Below are 22,276 nucleotides of genomic sequence, written 5' to 3' on the forward strand. Positions count from 1 at the left end.
CTAAAACAAAAACATGAAATTGTGCTAGTATATAACAATATATGTTGTTTATAAAATTAAAAAAAAGATGAAATTGTGCTAGTTATGTAATAGTATCTGTTATTCACAAAAAAAAAAAAAAACTATGAAATTGTGCTGACTAGTGTGTTGATTATAGTGTTATGCTGATTACGGGATGTGTTGACGGTGGTGGCGTAGGATGTTACCGTCGGATGTGCTGATGGTGGTGTTACCGTGCTGATTGAGATGCTGATGTTGACGATGTGTTGATTACGGTGTTGATGATGATGCTGATTACGGTGCTGATAACAGTGCTGCTGATGATGCTGATTACGGTGTTTATTTGACGATGAAGAATAGATTAGGAGATTATGATTTGAATTAATCTTGCATGAATTTAGGGATAATTTAATTATTGTTTTTAATTAGATATAAATAAAAGGGTAGAAAGGGTCTAAAATACCCTTAAATCATTTTTTTTAGTTGAGGACACATGTCATTAAACTGTTGGTTCTTACAGTTTGTATAAAGATACCTGTATGTATATGATCCTATACCGTTTTAACAATACCTTTCTTTCTTTCGATTAACTAACTCTGAAAAATCTAGTAAACTGATGGAACAAAGTCTCCGATTCAACTTTAACTACACGTTTAAACCCAATTTATGTGGACACAAATAGGATCACTCCATGGGAAAAAAAAATGAGTGGGCAATATACAATTAGTGTCAAACTCAAATACTCAATTTTTGTTTGTTCCAAAATTTTCTTTGTCTAATATTGAGAACCACCAAAGTCCAAGTAAAACTCCAAAGAGTCCATATGTCTTAACTTGTATGACAAGTTGGAAAAATTGATGTTTGCATAACGAAAATATAAGTTTTGTGAAGAAATAAATTATACCATAAAATCAAGTATTTTTTATCTTTAAAAAGTTATAAAAAAGTGTTTTATAATTGTGTTAGTTATGTTGTTGGAATGTGCTAATATGAAAAATGTATTGTGTTGATTTTAAAATTGTGCTACATGTGCAAAAACCCATGTTTAATTATACCAAAACTTTAAAATTCATTTATAGATAACTTATTGTATTATCTTAAATACGATGTTACTCATAAAATTAGAATATAAAATATTTTCTTGAGCCCGGAAAGCTGTCCGAGTGATAACCAAGTAATTAATATACAACTAAAAAATAAAAAACAAAAACATACAAATTATCTAGATTTTTTTATTGAATGGCAAAGCTTACTCCTATCTACATTACACCAATTAACTAAATAATTTTTCATGCCTAGATTTGAACCTAGGATCTCCCCTCTAAGACCACACGGTGTGGGCGTTCAAAAATGTCGTTGTTGCTTCTCAACGCCGTTCACACTGTCCCGTCCACGGCGTTTTAAATGGCGTTATTGATTAGGCGGGGGAATCTCCACCGGCGTGGAAGAGTTTTTGCGTTGACGTGGCACGTGGTTAATAGACGTGTTCGTTAGTTGTTTAACCCCAACGCTTAACTTTTAAAATTTTAAAAAACTTAACTTTTTTAAAAATTCTAATTTTACACTATAAATACAACCAACTTCTTCATTTTTTACAAACTTTACCACTTCACCCAGATTTATACAAATGCTCAACCATTTCCACTTCACCAAAAAAAACGAGGATGACAGCCGTTGCGTGGATCGAAGAAAAAGATATCACACTTTGCGAATCGTGGGTTGAAGCTTTGAGCCACCACACGTCGGGTAGGCGCTCGAGCAGTCATTTTTGAAGGACAATCCGACAACACTTTCAAGGCTATACAAGTGAGAACAACGGAACCGTCAACACTCTTTCGTCTCGTTTTAGGACGATCCGTCTTGATTGCGAAAGATTCAAGACGATCCACACCATTCAAGTGGCTCTCATCAGCTATAAGCACGGGCACCGCCGTGAATTCAAGTTCCGCTCGGCGTAGGAAATCATTAGATTTTTCATTTAAATTATGTGTTTTTTAGTTTCGTATTTTTATTTTATGTAATGTTTTAAAATTTATGGAATGTTTTTTATTTTGGTGTTGTGTATTTGTTTAATTACTAGTAATACTTTTATAAGTTATTAATACATTTTATATAATTTTAACTATAAAATAATACAAAAGGAGTGTGACACGTGTCGAAAAATGCCACGTTTCTACTCCCTGGGCCGCATTGTCCGTTTTAACACCACGCCCTGTTCTGACGTGTGGTCCACGTGTCGCATAATGCCCCATTTTCAAACCACTCCACACTGTATCGTCTAAGGTCCAGTGTAGTGGGGCGCGAATCGAGGTGTTTTTTGGGCCTTAGCGCCCCATAGCGCCCGCCACACTACGACGGGCGGCGCTATGGGGCAAAAAAATGGATGCAGCGTTGTCTCCATAGTGGCGCTTTGGGGGATGATTTTCAAAATTGGACCAATAAAAAAGTTAAGTGTTTTTTAATTAATTAATAAAAATGAAAATTAATAATTAGGTAATGATGGGTAGGAGTTTTATGACTACGGGCTCTAGTGATACAACGCCACATAAAGTCCTTGTGTGACGTGGCACGACACGTGTCGCATAACGCACACAAAAGGGTTTTATGACCACACATGGCCTAAAAGACAAAAGTTTCTACCAAGTAGGCTAGCCTCAGATTCGTACAAATCATCTAGATGTTCATGCGACTTTATATTGATATAAGGTAATAATATTAATTTTTTTTTTAAATATGCAAAATGTGATATGTGGCCTCCATCAATGAGGTGCTAGTTGCTACTCCATATAAACCGGTCTCGATAATAAAGGGACATACGTCCATTCCACGACCCACTAGGCAACCACCATCTCCATGATTAATGCTATTTACCATGATACGACCCATCCTGGTATGTACCACTAAATTCTCCATGATTAGTTGACCCATCATTTCTCAAGTCAACCACCGGTTACCGTTTTTTATTTTGCCAAAACGGTTCATTTGTTATTGATCTTCCTATTTCCACAAAAGATGCCGTTAATTGAAAAGTTAAAGCACCTCAGAATACCCTACGAAGATATTCAAGCAGCCACTAAAAACTTCACAACCCTGATCGGAAGCGGTGGATATGGCCCTGTTTATAAAGGTCAGCTCTCACTTGCTGGGGGGGAACTTATCACGGTCGCTGCAAAGCGACTACAAAACAATAACCTTTCTGGACAGGGACTTAAAGAGTTTCTAACTGAGATCCAAATGCTCTCTCGTTATAAACATCCAAACATCGTCTCCCTTGTCGGTTTCTGTGAAGAAGGGAATGAAAAATTCCTTGTTTATGAGTACGCAGAGAACGGAAGCCTCAACAATTACTTAAAACCGACTAAAAGCAGGTGTCCACTCACATGGAGGCAACGGATCAATATATGCGTTGATGCAGCCCGCGGTCTGGCTCATCTCCATCACCACGTTGCAACAAATCAGAGAGTTATACACAGGGATATTAAAAGTGCAAACATTTTGTTATGTCACAACATGAAAGCTATGATTGCTGATTTTGGGCTTTCCAAAATAGGCCGTGCAAATGAAACTATCACTTATATTATTACTAATGCCTCTGGGACATTCGGTTATTGTGATCCAGCATATATTAATTCAGGGATTCTCACTAAAGAGTCTGATATTTATTCATTTGGGGTAGTATTGTTTGAAGTTCTATGCGGAAGATTGTGCTTCAAAAATGTAAACGGCGAGGAAGAACCTCTCGCCGAATTGGCCAAACGCTACTATATAGAAGGGAAGTTAGATCTTATTATTGACCATGAATTGAAGAACTACATGAACTCAGATTCCATGAAAGAATTCTCAGAGATTGCGTTTCATTGCTTGGCAGATATTAGGAGTGAACGACCCCCAATGAGTCTGGTGTTACAGAGACTTGAGAAATCATTGAAATTCCTAGTAAGTTCATATCTCTAAATTAAAACAATTCGGTTTTATACACGTTTTTGCTTGCAATTTCCTAAAAAGTTGTTTGGTGCGGCAGGAAATTGAGGAAGGACCGGAATTGCTAGTAAGTTATAAGAGGTTCCTTTTGTGTTCATATATGTTTGGGATTGAGTTTGGAAATGACTTATTAGTTTTTTAAAAAAACTAATAAGTCAATAAGTCATTTCTAAAAGCCAGAGTTTAGAGCTTTTTCAAATGACTTATTGGCTCAAATAAGTTAATAAGTTACTCTTGAACTCAATCCTAAACACCTTCTCAATACACTTTCTTTGAATAAATATATTATAGCTCTTTTTTGAGTTGTATGGTTACAAAACTTGAAAACACAAATATATATGTGTTCTTCCTTTGCTACGAACAATATTAGAACGTCTAACTATCTCTGTGATTCTTTTTATTGTTGTTATTCATAAAAAAAATGTTTCAGCGTACTAACAAATTGCCATTTAATTAGTTCCATGAGATTGGTGGATTGCGAATAGACTCTGATGTCATGAAAGCCATATATGACATGCCGGATTCTCTTCTCTTCAACATCACGAGAGATAAAATTTATTCGCATCTCACTAATGGAATTATAGTCGATAAGGGCAAAGTGGTAAGTTATTCTACTTTGTATATTATGTTTTCATGGAGTGCGAATGTTTTTAAGATCATTTGTCTATCGCTATATAATGTTTTTTATGGTTCGGTTCAGATTTGATTGGGTCGGGTCATATAAAAATAATAATTAAGTGATTATGTGTATATATGGGGAAATGATCTTTAAAAAACGGTAATATGAGAAGAAAAACAACATGTGATTTGGAAGGTTCATAATAAACCATAGAATATCGCATACACGCATAAACGTCAAAGAAAAAGAACACTTTTCAGTAAATAAAATAGGTGAGGATACACTCAATAAGATTTTACTCAATGAGATGGACAAAATCCTCACTTAAGAATTTTGTCCAACACATTGAGTGAAACTTTATTGAGAACAAAACTAATTCTCTAAAAAACGACATTTGCCATGTGTGGTTTTTGAACTTTCTGGCGTTTTACATTGAATATTATTTAGTAAAATATAGGGTTTGTTTTTTGTGTGATCAATAGAAGGTCATGCAACGTTTTATATAAGATGTTTTTGGCGCGTAGTTTAGACGAGAATTTATTATAGTAAATGTTAGTAATAAACTTTCCGTCTTTTCAGTTACTGTTTGTAGTTAATGTTTGTTCAGCTTTATCTCTTAAAGCTGTAAGGCGTCTCATCATTAAGTTTGGTGTTTTGTATGAATGGCGTTTTCGATAAAGATGTCAAAATACAACTAATTAACTTTTGTAAGGCAAAATAATGTTATGGCGTTTTGAAACATATATCACTTTTTGTGCATAACATCGCACACACACATAAACGTCAAAGAAAAAGAACACTTTTCAATAAATAAAATAGATGAGGATAAATTTAATAAGATAAAGATGTAAGACGTTCCATCATTAAGTTTGGCGTTTATCTGTTAAAGTTGTAAGGCGTCTCATCGTTAAGTTTGGCGTTTTGTATGAATGGCGTTGAGATAAAGATGACAAAATACAACTAATTAAATTTTGTAAGGTAAAATAATGTTATGGCGTTTTGAAACATATATATATGACACATCCTTTGTTCTATTCTCTTGCACCCTGTTTTATAAAATTCAGTAATTTTTAGAGTTTTTTTAATAATATGTGATTAAATGAAATTATTATAGTTTTGGTGTTTGTCGTTTGTGTCATTTTGACATTTTATAATTAATTAGAGAAAATAAAGTATTTTATTAGTGGAAAAGTACATAACAAACCATAAAAAATAACACAAAAAAAAGAAAAGAAAAAAAATTAAAACTCCGTATGTTTTAATTGAATGATATCAAGTAAAATATGACGTTTGTTTTTTGTATGATCTATGATTGTTGATTGTTGAAGTGGTTATGTGGATTGTTGGAGACATAGTTTTAAGTCTCCATGAAACGATGTTTACCATTTGTCTTCTTTCCAGAGGGTTTTTTTTTTTTTTTTTTTTTTTTTTTTTTAATTTGGCGTTTTAGTAGGGACGGGGTTTTGGTTAAAGATTGTGTTTTTTAGTATGATCAATGGAAGGGATGGTAACGTCGTTTATATAATGATGTATTTGCCGCGTAGTTTAGGAGGGAATTTCTTATAATAAATGTTAGTAATAAAGTTTCAATTACTGTTTGTTCACCTTTATCTGTTAAAGTTGCAATGCGTTTCATTATCAAGGTTGGCGTTTTGTATCAATGGCATTTTGGATAAATATGGCGTTTCATCTGGAAGGGACTGATGTGTATGGCTTGTAGTTTAAGGCGGGAATTTTAATGACATTTTGCTCAGAAGTTTGGCGTTTTGTATTAGAGCAGTAAAAAGACTGTTTTACCCTTAATGAAGCACGTCCACGTAATAAAGTTGATGTTATTTACGAAAACATCACCACGCCAGTCTAATCCGTACATTGTTTTGATCCAACGGATGATGGGCGTTTTCACACTTATAGGCGTTTTCCCTAAATCATGCCCCTATATATATAAGGGAGGATAGAAAGAAAACCCACATGAGTTATGAAAACTCAAGAAAAACTTATGTAACAAAAAAAAAGCGCCGAGGGGATTTTTTTATAAAAAATTTTAAAAATTCAGTTTTTTAGCATATATATAAAAACACTTATTTTTTAAAAAAAATTATAAAAAATCCCTTTAGCGCTTTTTTATTATAAAACGTTCGATAACATAAAACTTGCATTCCCGAAATTTTTTAGAAAAAATAGCAATCATTTTATAATAATAAGTTATTAAAATAATATCGACTATAACCACACCTAGTGTTTTTTTTTTAAGTTTTGACTCAACCTTTACACTATAAATAATATACATCTTTAACCAAAAAGTTTTATTTTCCTTTAATCACTTTTATTCGTTAGTTTTTTTAGAATGACCAAATAAGTGATTTTTCGAAAACGGCGTAACATCTCGTCACCGCCACCATTTTTTCGTTCGTTCAGGCCGCTACACCATGTCATTGGTACCACGCCAGCATTTAACTTCTATTTATTATATTTTATTTTATTTTGTTTTTTTCTGTTCAACATATTTATATAATGCAGATGTTTGGTTCGTACTAAGATTCCCTGTCGCAATGTGCGGAAGGGAAATGCAAGTATACTTTAAATATGAAAAAAAAAAAAGAAAATTGACATCAGCTGTAATAAAATACTCCCTCCGTCCCATTAAAAGTGTCATATTTTGAATTTTCAAAGTCTTTATTTATAAACTTTGACTTTAATTATATATTTTTGTGTTATATAAAACTTGATGAAAATTAACCCGATAAAAACACTTGTAAAACACACTCAAATCATATAACTTTCATCAAGTATTATGTAACACAAACAAAATTATTTAAGGTCAAAGTTGCCTAGTACGGAAAATGGAAATGGAAAATTAGCCAACTAGGTTTCCATTTTTCCTTTTGAAGACACTATTCTGTTGTTTTTTTTTTTTTTTTTTTGAATGGCTAATTTCTTTAATTCTCTGTCGTCTGTGGGACTTGAACCCAAGACCTTCCCTTTCCCAATCTAGGTGTTTTAAAGGCTTTGGCTTTGCCTTTGCCAATTGACTATTCTGTTGTTGAGGGGCTTAGTAACATCTTTTGCTATTTATCCGAAGTTACGTTGTTTATCCGTCTGATGGACATTGTCATTTAGGTTTATTTTCTTTCATTATTATGTTAATTACTTTAATGATCATTTATTCAAACATGAGCTAATAACAATTGGTTTTATTTATAGTGGATTTCAATAGATGATAATGGAAAGACGCAAGAAATGATATCAGCAATCAAGTTTGTGCCTCTAGATGGAGATGGATGTAGAACACGATCTGAATCTGAATCTCGGTATCTCTCATCTCTTTGTTTTACAGGATTATTTCTTTAGTTAGGAAATATTATTTTTCTATCCAAAGTGTTTTACTTAATTAAGTAAATCAAACTATGGATAATAAAATAACCACCCATGGCATTATATAGCCTAGTGGTATTTTAGGGGTTGAATAAGGCTTATAACCATTAGGTCATGGGTTCGATTCCCACAAAGGGGGTTTTCCCATATTTATTGGGTTTCCTCCTGAATTGGTGTATAAGCATTATTGCCTAGTGCAGATAGATGGATATGATCGAGTGGTTCTGCTGGTGGCACGATGATACTCCAATAGTCCGTCAGTGATCCAAATTTGCCGTTCAAAAAAAAAAAAACCTATCACAAGTTACCATTTTTTAGCCTATATACTAAAAATAATATCTATTTTTAATACATTTAATTATTTAATAATATTATTTAATTTTGTTTTTCATAATAACTTTCATTCATAATCTTTTTTTAAAGAAAAACTAAACATGCAGTTGTGTATATTTTTTTCTCAATATGTAAATTTTATTGAAAACGAAGTTGTATTTAAAATAAAGTATTATCAGTATGGATATCGATATTTATTTTTATGGTTGTCGATTAATGTAAAAGATATGTCGATATATTTTTAGGTTTATCACGACTTTACTTTTTGAGATTACATAAGACAACTTTTATATAATTAAGCCATTAATATAAATAAACTTTTTTATTTTATAATGTACATAATTTTCGTTTGGAATTTGTTTATGTGTGTGTATCATATGTCACCACATGATTGCTTCTTAGGCTTCTTAGTTTATCTTCGCTTGGTGTGTAGTGACATATGACGACGAGAGAAAATAACATACACGACATATTAGTATCTGTTGACCTTTTTCAATTTCTCCAATAATTTTTAAACATAAATAACTTTATCTTATGATAATAACTTTTTTTAATATTGTACCATAAAATCTTATTTTTTTTATCTTTAATGTAAGTAAACCATTTTTTAGTATATATCATGTATTCTTTTATAACTAAAGAACCTTCATTACTCTATGCTTATATCATACTACATACACGTAGTAGGTCATACACTACATATATGCAATATATCATGATATATTGCGTATATACAATACTAAATACTAAATATATGAAGTATATGTTGTATATATATAGTATAGTATATCTTATACCACATGCAATATATGTATATATGTAGTATGTAATGCACATGTCTATGTCTGATATGAATTTTTTTAGTTTTATTACGAAAGTAAGTTTTCTCATGATCGTACTCTATATATTATATATAGGGGTTGGTTCTAGTACAAAATGTTCTTAACCTAAGAAGCATAGGAAACCGAGTCAAACGAACTCTGATTGAACTCATTCTAGTTGTGTTGGAACTAGCTTATCTAACCCTAACCAAAAACCCTAACCCTAGAAGTAAACCCTAAAATTCAAACTTTAAACCCGAAAAGTTGAACCTTAAATATATTTATTTAGGGTTCAGTGAGCCACTTTTAACACCGCTAGAATAAGTTTAATCTGAATTCCTATGTTTATTTATGGAGGTGTGTGCGTGCGCATGTGTGTTTATTTTTATATATATTTGAAATAATTTATGTTGTTGTATGTTGTCTAAACATGTTCAGATTCCATACGGTGGTCGAGGTTTCTTTACCAATTTATTACATGAAAGTCAAGATAAGTACACAGTTTCTATCATCCCATGTCGCATATGCCGCTTACCTTGTATGCAAACCCAATTCTTTGGATGCTATGGAACAATGTGCTCAGAATAAAATTAGCTACAAATTAAACGACATATGTAAATCATATACTTCATATCGTAGTATGACGGTAGACAGTGGATGGTGGATGTACGAACTCTTCGAAACCATCAACTTGGAAAGAACGGCTGAATTTGTTGTTACATTACAAATACTAGACAATATCTTTTGTTCTAGTTCTCATCTCTTGATTGAAGGCATCAAATTTCTGCCAATACAGAAGGTAGATTTGAATATTATTTGTTCTTTAACTGAAGTTTATGGGCTTTAAATTTAGCCTTCGATATATATTGTTCTACCATTATATATAAAAAAAGGTAAGCGAATTAGATACCAAGAACAGAAAAGCAAATGTAATAAAAATACTATGTTTCAAAAGGATTACTAACACTTCCTATTTTATATGTGTAAAAATTTACAATTTTTTCGTAAGCATTAATGCTAACTTTTTTTAATTGTTTAGTGGTAATTGTTGCATCACTGATATTCTGCTTTTGTGTATTATGTCTTGGTTAAACATAAAAATGTTTGTGTGAGCTAGAAATCTTATATATTTTGCAGTTTGAAGACGATGTCGGAAAATCAGAGGTGGACAAACTCTCAACATCAAATATAAAATGGGATATGCGATTACCAAGTGATTATGAACAGTTTATATATTATTCAAAAAAAAGGTTAGGAGATGTGATCTTTCCCACAAAAGCGGAAGCATACTCAATTCTTTCGACGGGTGTACTTATACAGGTCAACGATGAAGTTAACATAGTGAGTCTCTTACCCTTGCATACTTTTAAACTGTTATCAGTTTGCTCTCATATAACATATAAATAGTGAAGGTAAATTGGGTTTTCAAATCTTATATGCGAGATATATTAATGAGTAAACTGCCAAAATGTTCGATTTGGTCACTTTTGCCACTTTAGTCCAAAACTCAAACATTTTGAATCTGGGTCCCTGTGGTTTCAATTTTGTTGTTATTTTCGTCCAAAATCAAAATCTTGTTAGATTTTTCGGTTAACATCAAGTTTTTTTTCTTTTTCCTCCCTTTTAATGAAGGGCAAAATGGTCTTTTAACGTATTATTATAACAAATTAAAAAAATTTTACCATTTTGCCTTACATTAAAATGGAAAAAAAAAAGACAAAAAAAAAATAATAATAAAAAATTGGTTGTTAACTGAAAAATTTGATCAGATTTTGCTTTTGGATGAAAATTGCAACAAAATTGAATCACAGGAACCCAAATTCAAAAGATTTAAGTTTTGAACTAAAGTAGTAAAAGTGACCAAATCTCAGAGACCATTTTAACAGTTTACTCTATATTAATAGGGTTAAAGAGTTTAGCTTTGAGCTCCTTAAAGAGTGTATGATATATTATTTTAAGGTTTAAGATAGTTATATAAAGAAATACCAAAGACCACAAGAATCTTGGTGAGCTTCAATCACATTAGCAGTTTGAACCTGTTAATGATGAATAGGTCTTGGGTTTGATTCTAATAAGAGGAGTTTTTATCATATTATTGGATTTTCTTTTGAGATGGTGTATAGACATTATGCCTAGTGGAGATGGATATGATCGGGTGATTCCGCTGGTGGCACGATAATACTCCAGTGATCCGTCAGTGATCCAAATTTGCCGGTCAAAAAAAAGTTTTAACATATTAGAGTATATGGTTGAGTAATTTGGGTTTTAAATCACCCATCAGAATTTTCGTTTTGACTTTTTAACCCGAGAATAGTTCAAAAATCTTTTTTGTTTTAAGGTCAAAATCAGCTTTTAGAAATTCAAAATTGGATATAATCAACGTCCCGCCATAACGCCAGAGTTGGCGTCAACTCGGTTAGCACAAGAACCATCTATAACCACCCATTTATTCTTAACATGATAAGCAAGATTCATAGCATTGGCCCACACAGTATAACTTTCAGACCCTTTCAACTTTAAACAAAACAACAATTAAACTAGGGATTTTCTACTGGCACACCTGCCTATCTATTGGCACACTTTGACAATTCAATACGCATCCTATAGGCCTATACAATGTGTATTGAATAAAGTAAAAGACATGGTAGACTGGCAGGTGCAGGGATTGTGGAGATGATTATTGAAAAGAAGATACAATGGTCAAACATGTTATTCATGAAGCAAATAAGGCAGTCATTTGAGTGATAAAATATAAATTTTATTTAAAAAAACCCGTGATAAATCTGATTTTATACATAAAGTAATATTGAAATTTATATACAATTTGTTTAAAAGTTACGTAATAAAATCGATATAATAATGTTTTTATAATGAAAATAAAATAAATAATATATTAATACAAAGTTTGGTTTTAGTGATAAATAATTTGGTTATTTAAAAAAATCTTAAATTAAAAATTTATATTTAAGGATAATATTTTATTAGAAAAAGGGTAAATTACACTTTTCGTCTTTTATGTTTGTATCGAATTGTAGTGGATGACCTTTATCTTCAATAATTACAGTCACATTTCTTTATTTGAAAAACTTATTACACCTTTCGTCCTTTAGTACTAACCAGGTTAAAAATTTAAGTTAAATCATATCATGTGGTTATCACATAAGGGCTATTATGTCTTTTTACACTCAAATAAATAAACCTAAAAATAAATAACTAAAACCAAAAATCCAACAATAAAAAATAAACAACTGAAATCAAAAGACAAAAAATATACATATAGTTATACAGACCTAAATACATCTCTATTTCTCTCTATAACTCCTGTTGCCCTTCTCTACCATAGCACCACCGTCGCCGCCATAGCATCACCGTCGCCGTCACTCTCCATCTATCTATTTCACCTCTGCCTCTCTCTCAGCCTGCGACAAAACCCCCTTTTAGAAAAATCCCAACAATAGTTGCAGGTCTGAATAAATGAACTAAATTATCTTTACACAAAACAAGGTCTCCGATGAGGTCAACGGCAACGTCTGCGTCACGTGATGAATCTACAGATCTAACGGTAAATCGGACCGTTGTGAAGACGGATAAAGAAGTGAAGGTTATCAATCGGTGCTCCGGTTGCCGGAAAAGAGTTGGTTTGACCGGTGAAGAACGAAGATAGCGGTGTTCCGATGGGTGTGTCAGATATGTGAGATATTAATTTTGGTGTTAAAGGGTTTATGATTTTGAGGTAAGATTGCTTGAATTCATGCGTGAAAGAGGAAAGTGAGAGATGGGTTTTTTGTCTTCTGCAGTTAATTAATTAAAGATAAACAAAATCAAACAAGAAAGAAAGAAAAACCTGTAATCTTTAAAAGATGAAGAATCCATAAAACTTGAGAAAGGAGGAGGGTAGGCATTGACTGATTTGGAGATTGCTGATGAAGAAACATTATTAACACTTGTGGCAGCAGATGAAGAAGAAGAGAATTCCACAGGCTTTCTTGAACGGTTTCTACCTCTCACAGTATTTTGAATCAGGGTAAGCTTCTTTAGAGCACCTTCATTTTTTCCATCTGTTCTTCTGCATCTTCCTGGTTCTAAATCTATGTTTCTGCCATACCCACCAATTTGATACAACTGATTGTATGGAAAGCTTGATCCTTCCCATACTCCTCCTACTGCAATAACCATATATAATCATTGAACAGTAAATAAGAAGCAGATCCGGTAGCAGCAGCAACTCGAGATCGATCAGTTTGTGAATCGACATGTATTATGGTGGCAGGATGTGGTGGCAGTGGCGGCGATGGCGGCAGGATGAGGTGGTGGTGGCAAAATGTGGAGGTTAGGGTTTTAGGGTTAGGACATTGGGGAAGATGAAGTGTGTATGCAATGTTTTTGGTTTTATTTATTAAACATTTAAATAAAAATATGAATTAACCAAAATACCCTTAATTGAATTAACTTAACTGAAATTTTTAACCTGGTTAGTACTAAAGGACGTAGAGTGTAACAGGTTTTACAAATAAAGGACTGTGACTGTAATTATTGAAGTTAAAGGCTATCCGTTGCAATCTGATACAAACATAAAGGACGAAAAGTGTAATTTACCCTAGAAAAAATGAAGTATTGTATTCGACATTTAAAGTAGGATAAGATTTAATATTGTTTTTTATTTATTTAGTAATATAAGATAGAATAAAAATATGATTGAATAGTTGGGAGGTTGTATAATGATAAATGGGTTAAGTGTATTATAATGTCATATGCTTTTAAGTTATATATATTTTTTGAATTATTTAAAAAAAATTAAGACTTTGTTATTATTAGTTAAATTAATGATTTGTAATTTTGCTTGGTATTATTTTATTAAAAAGCGCATATTATACATATATTTATATTATGTCTTAAGTTATTGATGCCATCCAAAATGTTTTTTGATTTTATCTATAGCATTATATATACTATGGTAAAAGTTTAAAGTTTATTAGAGATAATTGTATGATCGTACAAAATAAGAGTAAATTTGTATATTACAAATAAAAGTAGGTGTCTATCATATGATATAGAAAATCAAATAAATAATATTATGAATGAGAAGTATACATTGGATTTAAACTAAATAATAATTATGTATAGTTAAGTAGAAAAAACTAAACAAAATAGTATTTAGTATGAGAGTTATCTATAATTAGTTAGAAAAGATTAAACTAAATAATAATTATCCATAAGATATTAAACTAAATAATATATAGTAGGAGGGTTATCTATAATTAATTAGAAGAGATTAAACTAAAATAATAATTATCCATAAGACATGTCCTAATATGACGACAAGTTTCCCGCAAATGGTTTCTTTTATTATATAGTATAGATTTTCTTTAACTTTGTAATATTAATTTAACATTAAGGCTAATTAGGTCATTTTACACCCACTTAATACCAAAAACTAACCCCCATCCACGCTAGGGACTATCCGAGAACGAATGTGCAAAAGTTGAGGACTATAGTTGTAGTTTTAGAAGTGTAGGAACTATAGATGAAAATGAAGCAAACCACAGTGACTATCCGAACATCTTTCTCTTATTATTATTATTATTATTATTATTATTATTATTTTATTATTATTTATATACTATTAATTTAAAACAATTCTAAGCATTACTACTTGTACCATATGCTATTAAGGTTGTAGGGTATCATAGGCATTAACATCTTGTACTTTATGTTGCTATGTTTGTTTTATATTTAATATTAAACAAGACAAAAATATTATTTGTAGAAATTGATATGATCTATAATTCTATATAATGTCTTTATTATTTGTAGAAATTTACATAATATAAATTAACAATAAGTTGAGGCATTGGGTGTTGTACCCCATGTTTTGGTTTTTTTTTTTTTTTTTTTTTTTTTTTTTTTTTTTTTTTTTTTAAAGTTGATGTTTTACTTTAAACCCAAAACTACTTGATTTTGTAGTATTAACCCAAAAGTTTTTGGTTTTTCCAATTTAACTTCACAACCTTTTTACTTTCAACTTTAATCCCTTATGTTTTTCATATTTTGCAAAATTTTTCGTTTTACGTTTAGATATAAATTTTGCGACTTAACATGGCACAATGTGTGTGTGGTTCAACGATTTTACGTTTTGTTATACGCTTCTTTCTAAATTTTGCGAGTTAACATGGGGCAACACACGTATGTGGTTCAGTGTGTTTACGTCGTCTATTTTTTTCCCGTTTAATAAGTTCGTCACAACGCATGAGTCCTAAATCGAGTTAGTTATTATTTTCTATGTTTTATATGTCGGTCTAATTTTTCCACGTCAAAACGCCGCAACTTCAATGTTGGTGCTCGTTGGCTATAGTGTGGCATTGATGTTATTTGTCATGGTTTTAGCCCCCACCGCAGCGCATGGGAGCTTAATATGATAGGTTATTTATATGGGTACAAGTCATGTAACGTAGTAATTATGATACCATTAATTGTATTGAGCCTATTTGTATAAGATAGTAATACAGACTAAAACGACAAAAACATCTTTAACACACTGTAAATGTAAATCTGATCAACAGCATGTCAATTTCATTGGCCGCGGCGCAACCCGCGCGGGTCAAACTTCTAGTTATTATTAAAGTGCAACAACTATAATACCGTTCCAAACAGTCAAATGTGGCCTCCCTTCAATCTCTAAACTGTCAATGCAAGCATTACCCGATTTGTTTACTTGATAGGGTGGTAGCGCCAAAGGTGTACTCGATCGAGTACCACTACCCGGTCAAGGTAATGTCGGCGCTTGAACGAAAAATCAATGGGGGCTGGACTCTCAAAATCCAAATCAATGGGATCCAACTCTTAAAAATCCAATATTTTACATTAAGAAAAGACTTTTCAGAAATTTTCTGTAAAATTAACAATACGAGCGAAAAATTAATGGGGCGGGGCACCCATGGACCACCAAAAAGATCCGCCCATGGGGCAAGGGTTGCCCACCACCCTTACCTTACGTCATAGGTTCTTTTACTTCATCTACATGTCTAGCCATGGACGAGTGATTAACTGTTTAACTATACACTGGTGTTGATCATTAAAAAAAATTAATTTTTGCAGTGGTTTTGGATAACGAAATTAAATGGAAAGAAATGTTTTGTGCTTCCACCAACATTACTTTCTTATGATAAGAAACCGCTGCGTAAGATCAAATCGATACCTTCAGAGAAATCAAGGTACCTTCTCTCTCCCAATCAAACCAAACAAGACTCTTTTATCTTTAGGGGATTGCATTGATATATTTACCAGTGAAAATCGTTTATAGATTCTAATTTTGTGTTCGTTTTTAGTTCGACATATTAAAGTGTAGAAGTTAAAAAAAACATAAAGAAGAAGAAATCCAAATGGATGGGACGGTTGTAGAGAAAGATAAATCAACCTCGTTAAGTTGAGGGATATTGGTATTCATTATATATTGGAGATAGGAGACTACAACAATAATCATTCCTTTAATTAAGGTGATGATTGAGCAATTACATATAAAGATAATGATATTTTTTTTTTTATTTTTGATGTATTTTCTTTTATTCTCTAATACCCATTTCAATTGAAACGGTGGCGGTCTAAGACAAAGCACAGCACGAAAGGATTCAAAAGAGGCACGTGGAAGACTCTTCGTAAAAATATCAGCCACGTGAAGATTGGTTGGAATGAATTTGGTGTATAGTTTGCCAGATGTGACGAGCTCTCTAATAAAATGATAATCAAGGTCGATACGTTTAGCCCGCTTATGAGAGACCGGATTTTGTGTCATGAAAAAGTCACTTTTGTTGTCGCATAATAAGGTTGGTCAATCAGGCGGTAAGGCTCGTAGTTCTTGCAGAAGATGAGTAATCCAAACTATTTCAGCCGTCGTGTTGGCCATTGCCCGATATTAAGATTCGCAGCTGGACCGAGATACTGTGGGTTGCTTCTTAGCGCTCAATGAAACAAGATTGCCTCCAAGAAAAATAGAGTAGCCATAGGTTGAGCGACGTGTTTCAATACACCGAGCCCAGTCCGCATCAAAGAAACCAACCAAGGATGGTTGATGATGTCGACTAAACATGAGACCAAAAGACAACGTACCTTTAACGTATCTGAGAATCCATTTGACTGATTTTAAAATGATCAATGGTTTAGACTCAAGAAGAACGACCCGGCGAAGAATATCAGTTGCATACTTCGATTGATGAAGAAATAGCCCCTCATTGGTGTAGGCAACCCCAAGGCCTAGAAAATAATTCAAATCACCCAGGTCTTTTATAGCAATATCATGATTAAGGCTAGAGATAATGGTGGCAATGGTCATCTCATGGTGTAAGGATCAAATCATCTACATAGACGAGTAGATACATGATGCAAGAATCACGAGAAAACACAAAAAGTGAAGTATCTGCACGACTACATGTGAAACCATATGAAACAAGAAACATGCTTAAACGTTGAAACCATGCACGAGGAGCCTGCTTTAATATGGATAATGCTTTGGTTAGACGACATACATGATTAGAAAACTGCAGATCATTAAAACCTAGAGGTTGTTCCATGAAGATCGTTTCAGTCAAATTGCCATTTAAGAAGGCATTTTTGACATCTAATTGATGGAGTTTCCAATTATGTAACACCGCAAGAGATAAAACAATGCTTTATGTGGAGGCTTTAACGACCGGACTAAAGGTGTGAGAGTAGTCAAGCCCGGGAATTTGAGTGTATCCTTGTGCCACTAGACGCGCTTTGTAGCGTTCTATGGACCCATCGGAATGATATTTAATGCGAAAAACCCATTTGGAGCCAACAACATTAGTATCAGGTGGACGAGGCACCAAGGTCCAGATGTCTTTCATCTTCCATTGCGACCACCCATTTGGAATCTTTGGCCCTGATTTGTAACCCCATGGTTCGGTTATAGAAGAAAGAGCAATATGGAGAGGATGGGAGGTGAGAGAGGCTAAGTAGGCTTGATGTTTGATTTTAAATATTCCGGCTTTGGCTCGAGTCGTCATGAGGTGAGTGGAAGTGGAGGTGGTTGGTAATGGGTTTGAAGGCTGGATAGGTTCTCTGGGTTGCGAAGTGGCAACAGGTGTGTCGTGAATGTGGGGTGGAGTAGCGACTTGGGTATTGGCTGAAGTGGGGCTGGTGTGAGTGTTAGGTGCTGATATTGGGCTACTGGAATGATTTGTTTGGGTTGGACCAGGGCCGGTATGAGAGGGAGACAAATGTGTGGATGTTGGGCCGATGGAAGGCGAGGTTTGGGTTGGGTGAGGACATAAGGTGCATGAGGAAGTAGGTGGTGATTTGTGGGCTATAGTTCTGGTGGGTTAAGGTGAGTTTGCTGGTGACAGAAGTGGTCTAGAAGGCTCATCCAAAAAAGTGGTGAGTTCCATTTTTGTTAGATCATTGGAATTGTTCAAACCACTGTAAGGGAAAAACGCCTCATTTAATCAAGCATGGCGGGTAATATATATGCAAGAAGTGGCGGGATCAAGGCACCAATAACCATTATGTTGTGTGCTATAACCAATAAATACACACGGTATACTTCACGGTTCAAGCTTATGTTTTGAATAATCCCGTAAATAGGGAAAAACTTGACAACCATAGGTACGCAGATTCGCGTATTGGGGTTGTTGAGAGAAGATTAGTTCAAAAGGTGACTTGTTGTACAATAATGGTGTGGGCAAACAGTTAATGATAAATATTGCCGAAGTAAAAGCATCTCCCAATAATAAGCCGAAATATGAGCATTGAACAACATGGTAAGACCCGTTTGAACGATGTGACGATGTTTTCTTTTGGAACGCCCATTTTGTTAAGGCATATGTGGACATGACAAGCGGTGAAAAGTGCCATTGTCTTCAAATATTTTACTAATTGTTTGATTCACAAATTCCGTTCCGCCGTCACTTTGAAAAACCTTTATTTTACGTGAGCATTGTGTTGAACAAGATTAATAAAAATGGGTAAAAGTGCATAAAATCCTGTCTTGGTATTGAGTGGATAAAGCCATATAAACCTGGAATGACCATCAACAAAAGAAACATAATATCTATAGCCGTCATTTGAACAAATAGGCGCCGGCCCCCACAAATCACAATGTATCAAGTCTAAAGGTTGAGATGCTCGCTTTAAATTAGGTTCAAAAGATGAACGACGACTCTTGGAAAGTTGACAGAAAGAGCAAACATTAGGTTTGGGCAAAACTGAAGTCACAGACAATACACCGAACTTATTCAAAAAAGAAATAACATCAAACGACACATGACCAAAACGAGCATGCCATAACTCAAAAGAGGCCTGTGGTGAGATACTGGAAGTAGCAACCAAAGCTTGAGGAGCATCTTTCAAAACATAAAGACCGTTTTCACAAGCTCCTTTAGCCAGTATTCTTTTGGATTTCCGATCCTGAATATATAAGAACGGTTGAGAAAATAGAACGTCAACTGAATGAATTAGCCGTTTGTTTATTTTATACTTATATTAATGATCATTGAAGATGTTAAACATTTGAAGGATTCATCATTTGTGTTGCTGGTTAAAGTATATGGTGATTTTTAATTTGGTTAGTGCATCGCTGAAGTAGGTGTAAATTGCAGATAGAAAGCATCTAAACTGAAGCAATTGTAGTCTAAAGGCAGGCTAGGCCTTTGTTTAAATGTATTAATATGAATTGCGTGCATATATCATTTGATACCTGCCTAAATTGTAATTTTTTTTCATTATTTGAGCTTATGATAATATGCCTAAACGTGTGCAGATTTTGCATTGTTTACACTGTGAGTCCAAGATCATGTCTATTAATTTTGCATGCCAAAATTTTGGCTACTAGTTTTCTTATGTTCATAAATCAAGGGCCTTAGATTTTTAATTCGCCTTAGCCCTCAAAATGATTGAGCCGCCCCTAAACCTGACCCGACTGGAACTGTCAAACCGTCCTGAAAATTTGATGTCCAGCCCTATGAAATTGGAACATCTAAAAATAGTGAACCTACTGGAAAAAAAATTCTGGATCCGCCACTGCTAAGATGTATGGCTAGTTATCCCTTTGATAAGATTTGACAGCTTTTATATGGTTGTTAGAAGTAGTAGGTTCATGTTATTGGATGGATTCTAAATTCCGATGAAATTTTGTAGTTTACTTTTGTGAGTGACTCTACATTTTTTGGATTATCCTAAAGTTCATCCAACATAGAGAAAAATACTAATTGACTCTTTGACTTTTTTCTAATGTCGGAAAGGTTCATCCAACATAGAGAAAAATACTAATCGACTCTTTGACTTTTTTCTAATGTCCTAAAGTTATACTACATAGAAAAATAGGAGTAGGTATGTGACACTTACCAAAGGGCTTGTTGCCCAATGTATCAATGTGTTTTGGTGTCCCTCTCCTATGTGGTGAAGGTTCTAGTCTCATTTGTGATAAATGGTGTAGATTTTAGGAGTATGTACAGTTTGCCATTTAAAAGAAAGGTATGTGGCACTTTGACAGTGTGACTCTTTATTTCGCCAAACGCAGACATGGAAACATATTACGGGTATCATCTTCAAAAGTGATAGGCATGTGCTTCAAAGTTCCAAATGGCCTGTTGTCAAGAAACACTAGATATGGATGCTACCTTATTTACATGACTCCACAAGGTATTGATAGTAAAACTCTGGTGGAAATGAAGCTTAATTATGACAGTGCGTTAGCAGGCCAACACTCTGCTAATCTTATGAGTTTGAGTAAACCTCAAATCCCAGTAATCGGAGCAGATGGTGAATGTAGATCTACAAGACCAATAAACAATCTAAAAAACGTTCAATTACCAAGAAAGAGAAAAGATGGTTGGATGGAGCTGACCGTGATGAATATTCAAGAAGATGAATGGTTTGGTCATCTTTCGTCAAGGTAAGTACCATCCTAACATTTATAAGTTATAGAACAATTTTCAATTTTCAGTTATTTAACCTTTTTAAAGGTGAAAACTTTATGATTTCTTTTTCTATGTATGTAGGGAAAAAAGCAGATGGAATTCTTGCTTTCTTCCATGCATCACACATAACGACTCTCGTAACAAAGCAGATAATGTCATGGATGATAGCTTTACTTTAGACCCTCGTTATTTCTCAAACATCACCTTACATATGTGTTCTAGTGACATGATCACTCTCATCCCAGAGCTCATTGTGCAAGGTATTGAGTTTCGACCCCTTTAAAATCCAAATGTTATGCAAAAGGAATCTTCAAATTATTGGATGTAATAAGTTCATATAGATTTTAAAGAGCTCTCATTTGATATCTCCCCTTGTACGTGTATGTGTGTCTATATTGATATCTATAACTAAGACCACGTATTATTGTTTCATTGTCACGTACTCATAGAAGCTCTTAAGCACCTTTTTTTTCATCTTTCGTATAAGAGTTTCACAAGTTTTCACTATCCACTACTCATTAAAATAATATATTAATTAAACAAACTAAAGAAAAAGAAGATAAAAGATGGCATCTAAACGGTTGGTCTACCAAGGGGCCTACCTTGCCTTCTTCCTCATGAGTGTAAATCCACAATATGATCCGAATAGTTTGATTAACGAGTGTGACGTGCGGAATCTGTCAAACATAGCGGGGTAATCAATCAAGAACAATCAAGAAGTAATTAATCTGATTTGTATAAATTTTGACAGAGTTTGGTTACAACTAGAATGATAAAAACAATCAAAGGCTTATGAATGTTGTGCATGGACTATGGTTTTATAAAATCCTTAAGGGGGTAGGGGCGCCCATCACTCATCACTCACTCATAACTTCCAATCAAGTTCCGCTATGTCATCAAGCATTATTCCATCACGAGTTATGGATTTTAGTGAAAATGCCCATCACTTGTGATAGAATTACATCATTCACAACCTTTTTTTTGTTTTTAAAATAAATTAACAATAAAACAACAAAATTATAAATTATGAATTTCATTTAAAATAAAAACAATATTTCTAGAAATATTTTAGACTACAATAAAAATAAAAACATACATAAAGAAAATCTACTCCTCGTCCGAATCAGGAAATTCCAAACCTAAAGAACCTACAAGTTCAATTAAATCGTATCTCAACTGAAAGTGAATTTCTTCATCACGCAAGTCTTGTTGGATAT

At 33.4% G+C, this 22,276-nt stretch overlaps 1 protein-coding gene across 1 annotated transcript; it reads left to right on the top strand.

Annotated features, from left to right (window-relative positions):
* Positions 1-2,732: 2,732 nt before the first annotated feature.
* Positions 2,733-21,535, top strand: LOC110916153 (carbon catabolite-derepressing protein kinase). The gene is made up of 9 exons (XM_022160906.2): positions 2,733-3,936; positions 4,022-4,048; positions 4,439-4,582; positions 7,805-7,911; positions 9,568-9,928; positions 10,267-10,470; positions 16,225-16,340; positions 20,660-21,034; positions 21,141-21,535. Exons 1-9 carry the CDS (start codon positions 3,013-3,015, stop codon positions 21,340-21,342), a joined length of 2,460 nt encoding a protein of 819 aa, XP_022016598.1. The 5' UTR covers positions 2,733-3,012; the 3' UTR covers positions 21,343-21,535.
* Positions 21,536-22,276: the final 741 nt, after the last annotated feature.

Source organism: Helianthus annuus, chromosome 14, assembly GCF_002127325.2.
Source record: "Helianthus annuus cultivar XRQ/B chromosome 14, HanXRQr2.0-SUNRISE, whole genome shotgun sequence".
Taxonomy (NCBI): Eukaryota; Viridiplantae; Streptophyta; class Magnoliopsida; order Asterales; family Asteraceae; genus Helianthus; species Helianthus annuus.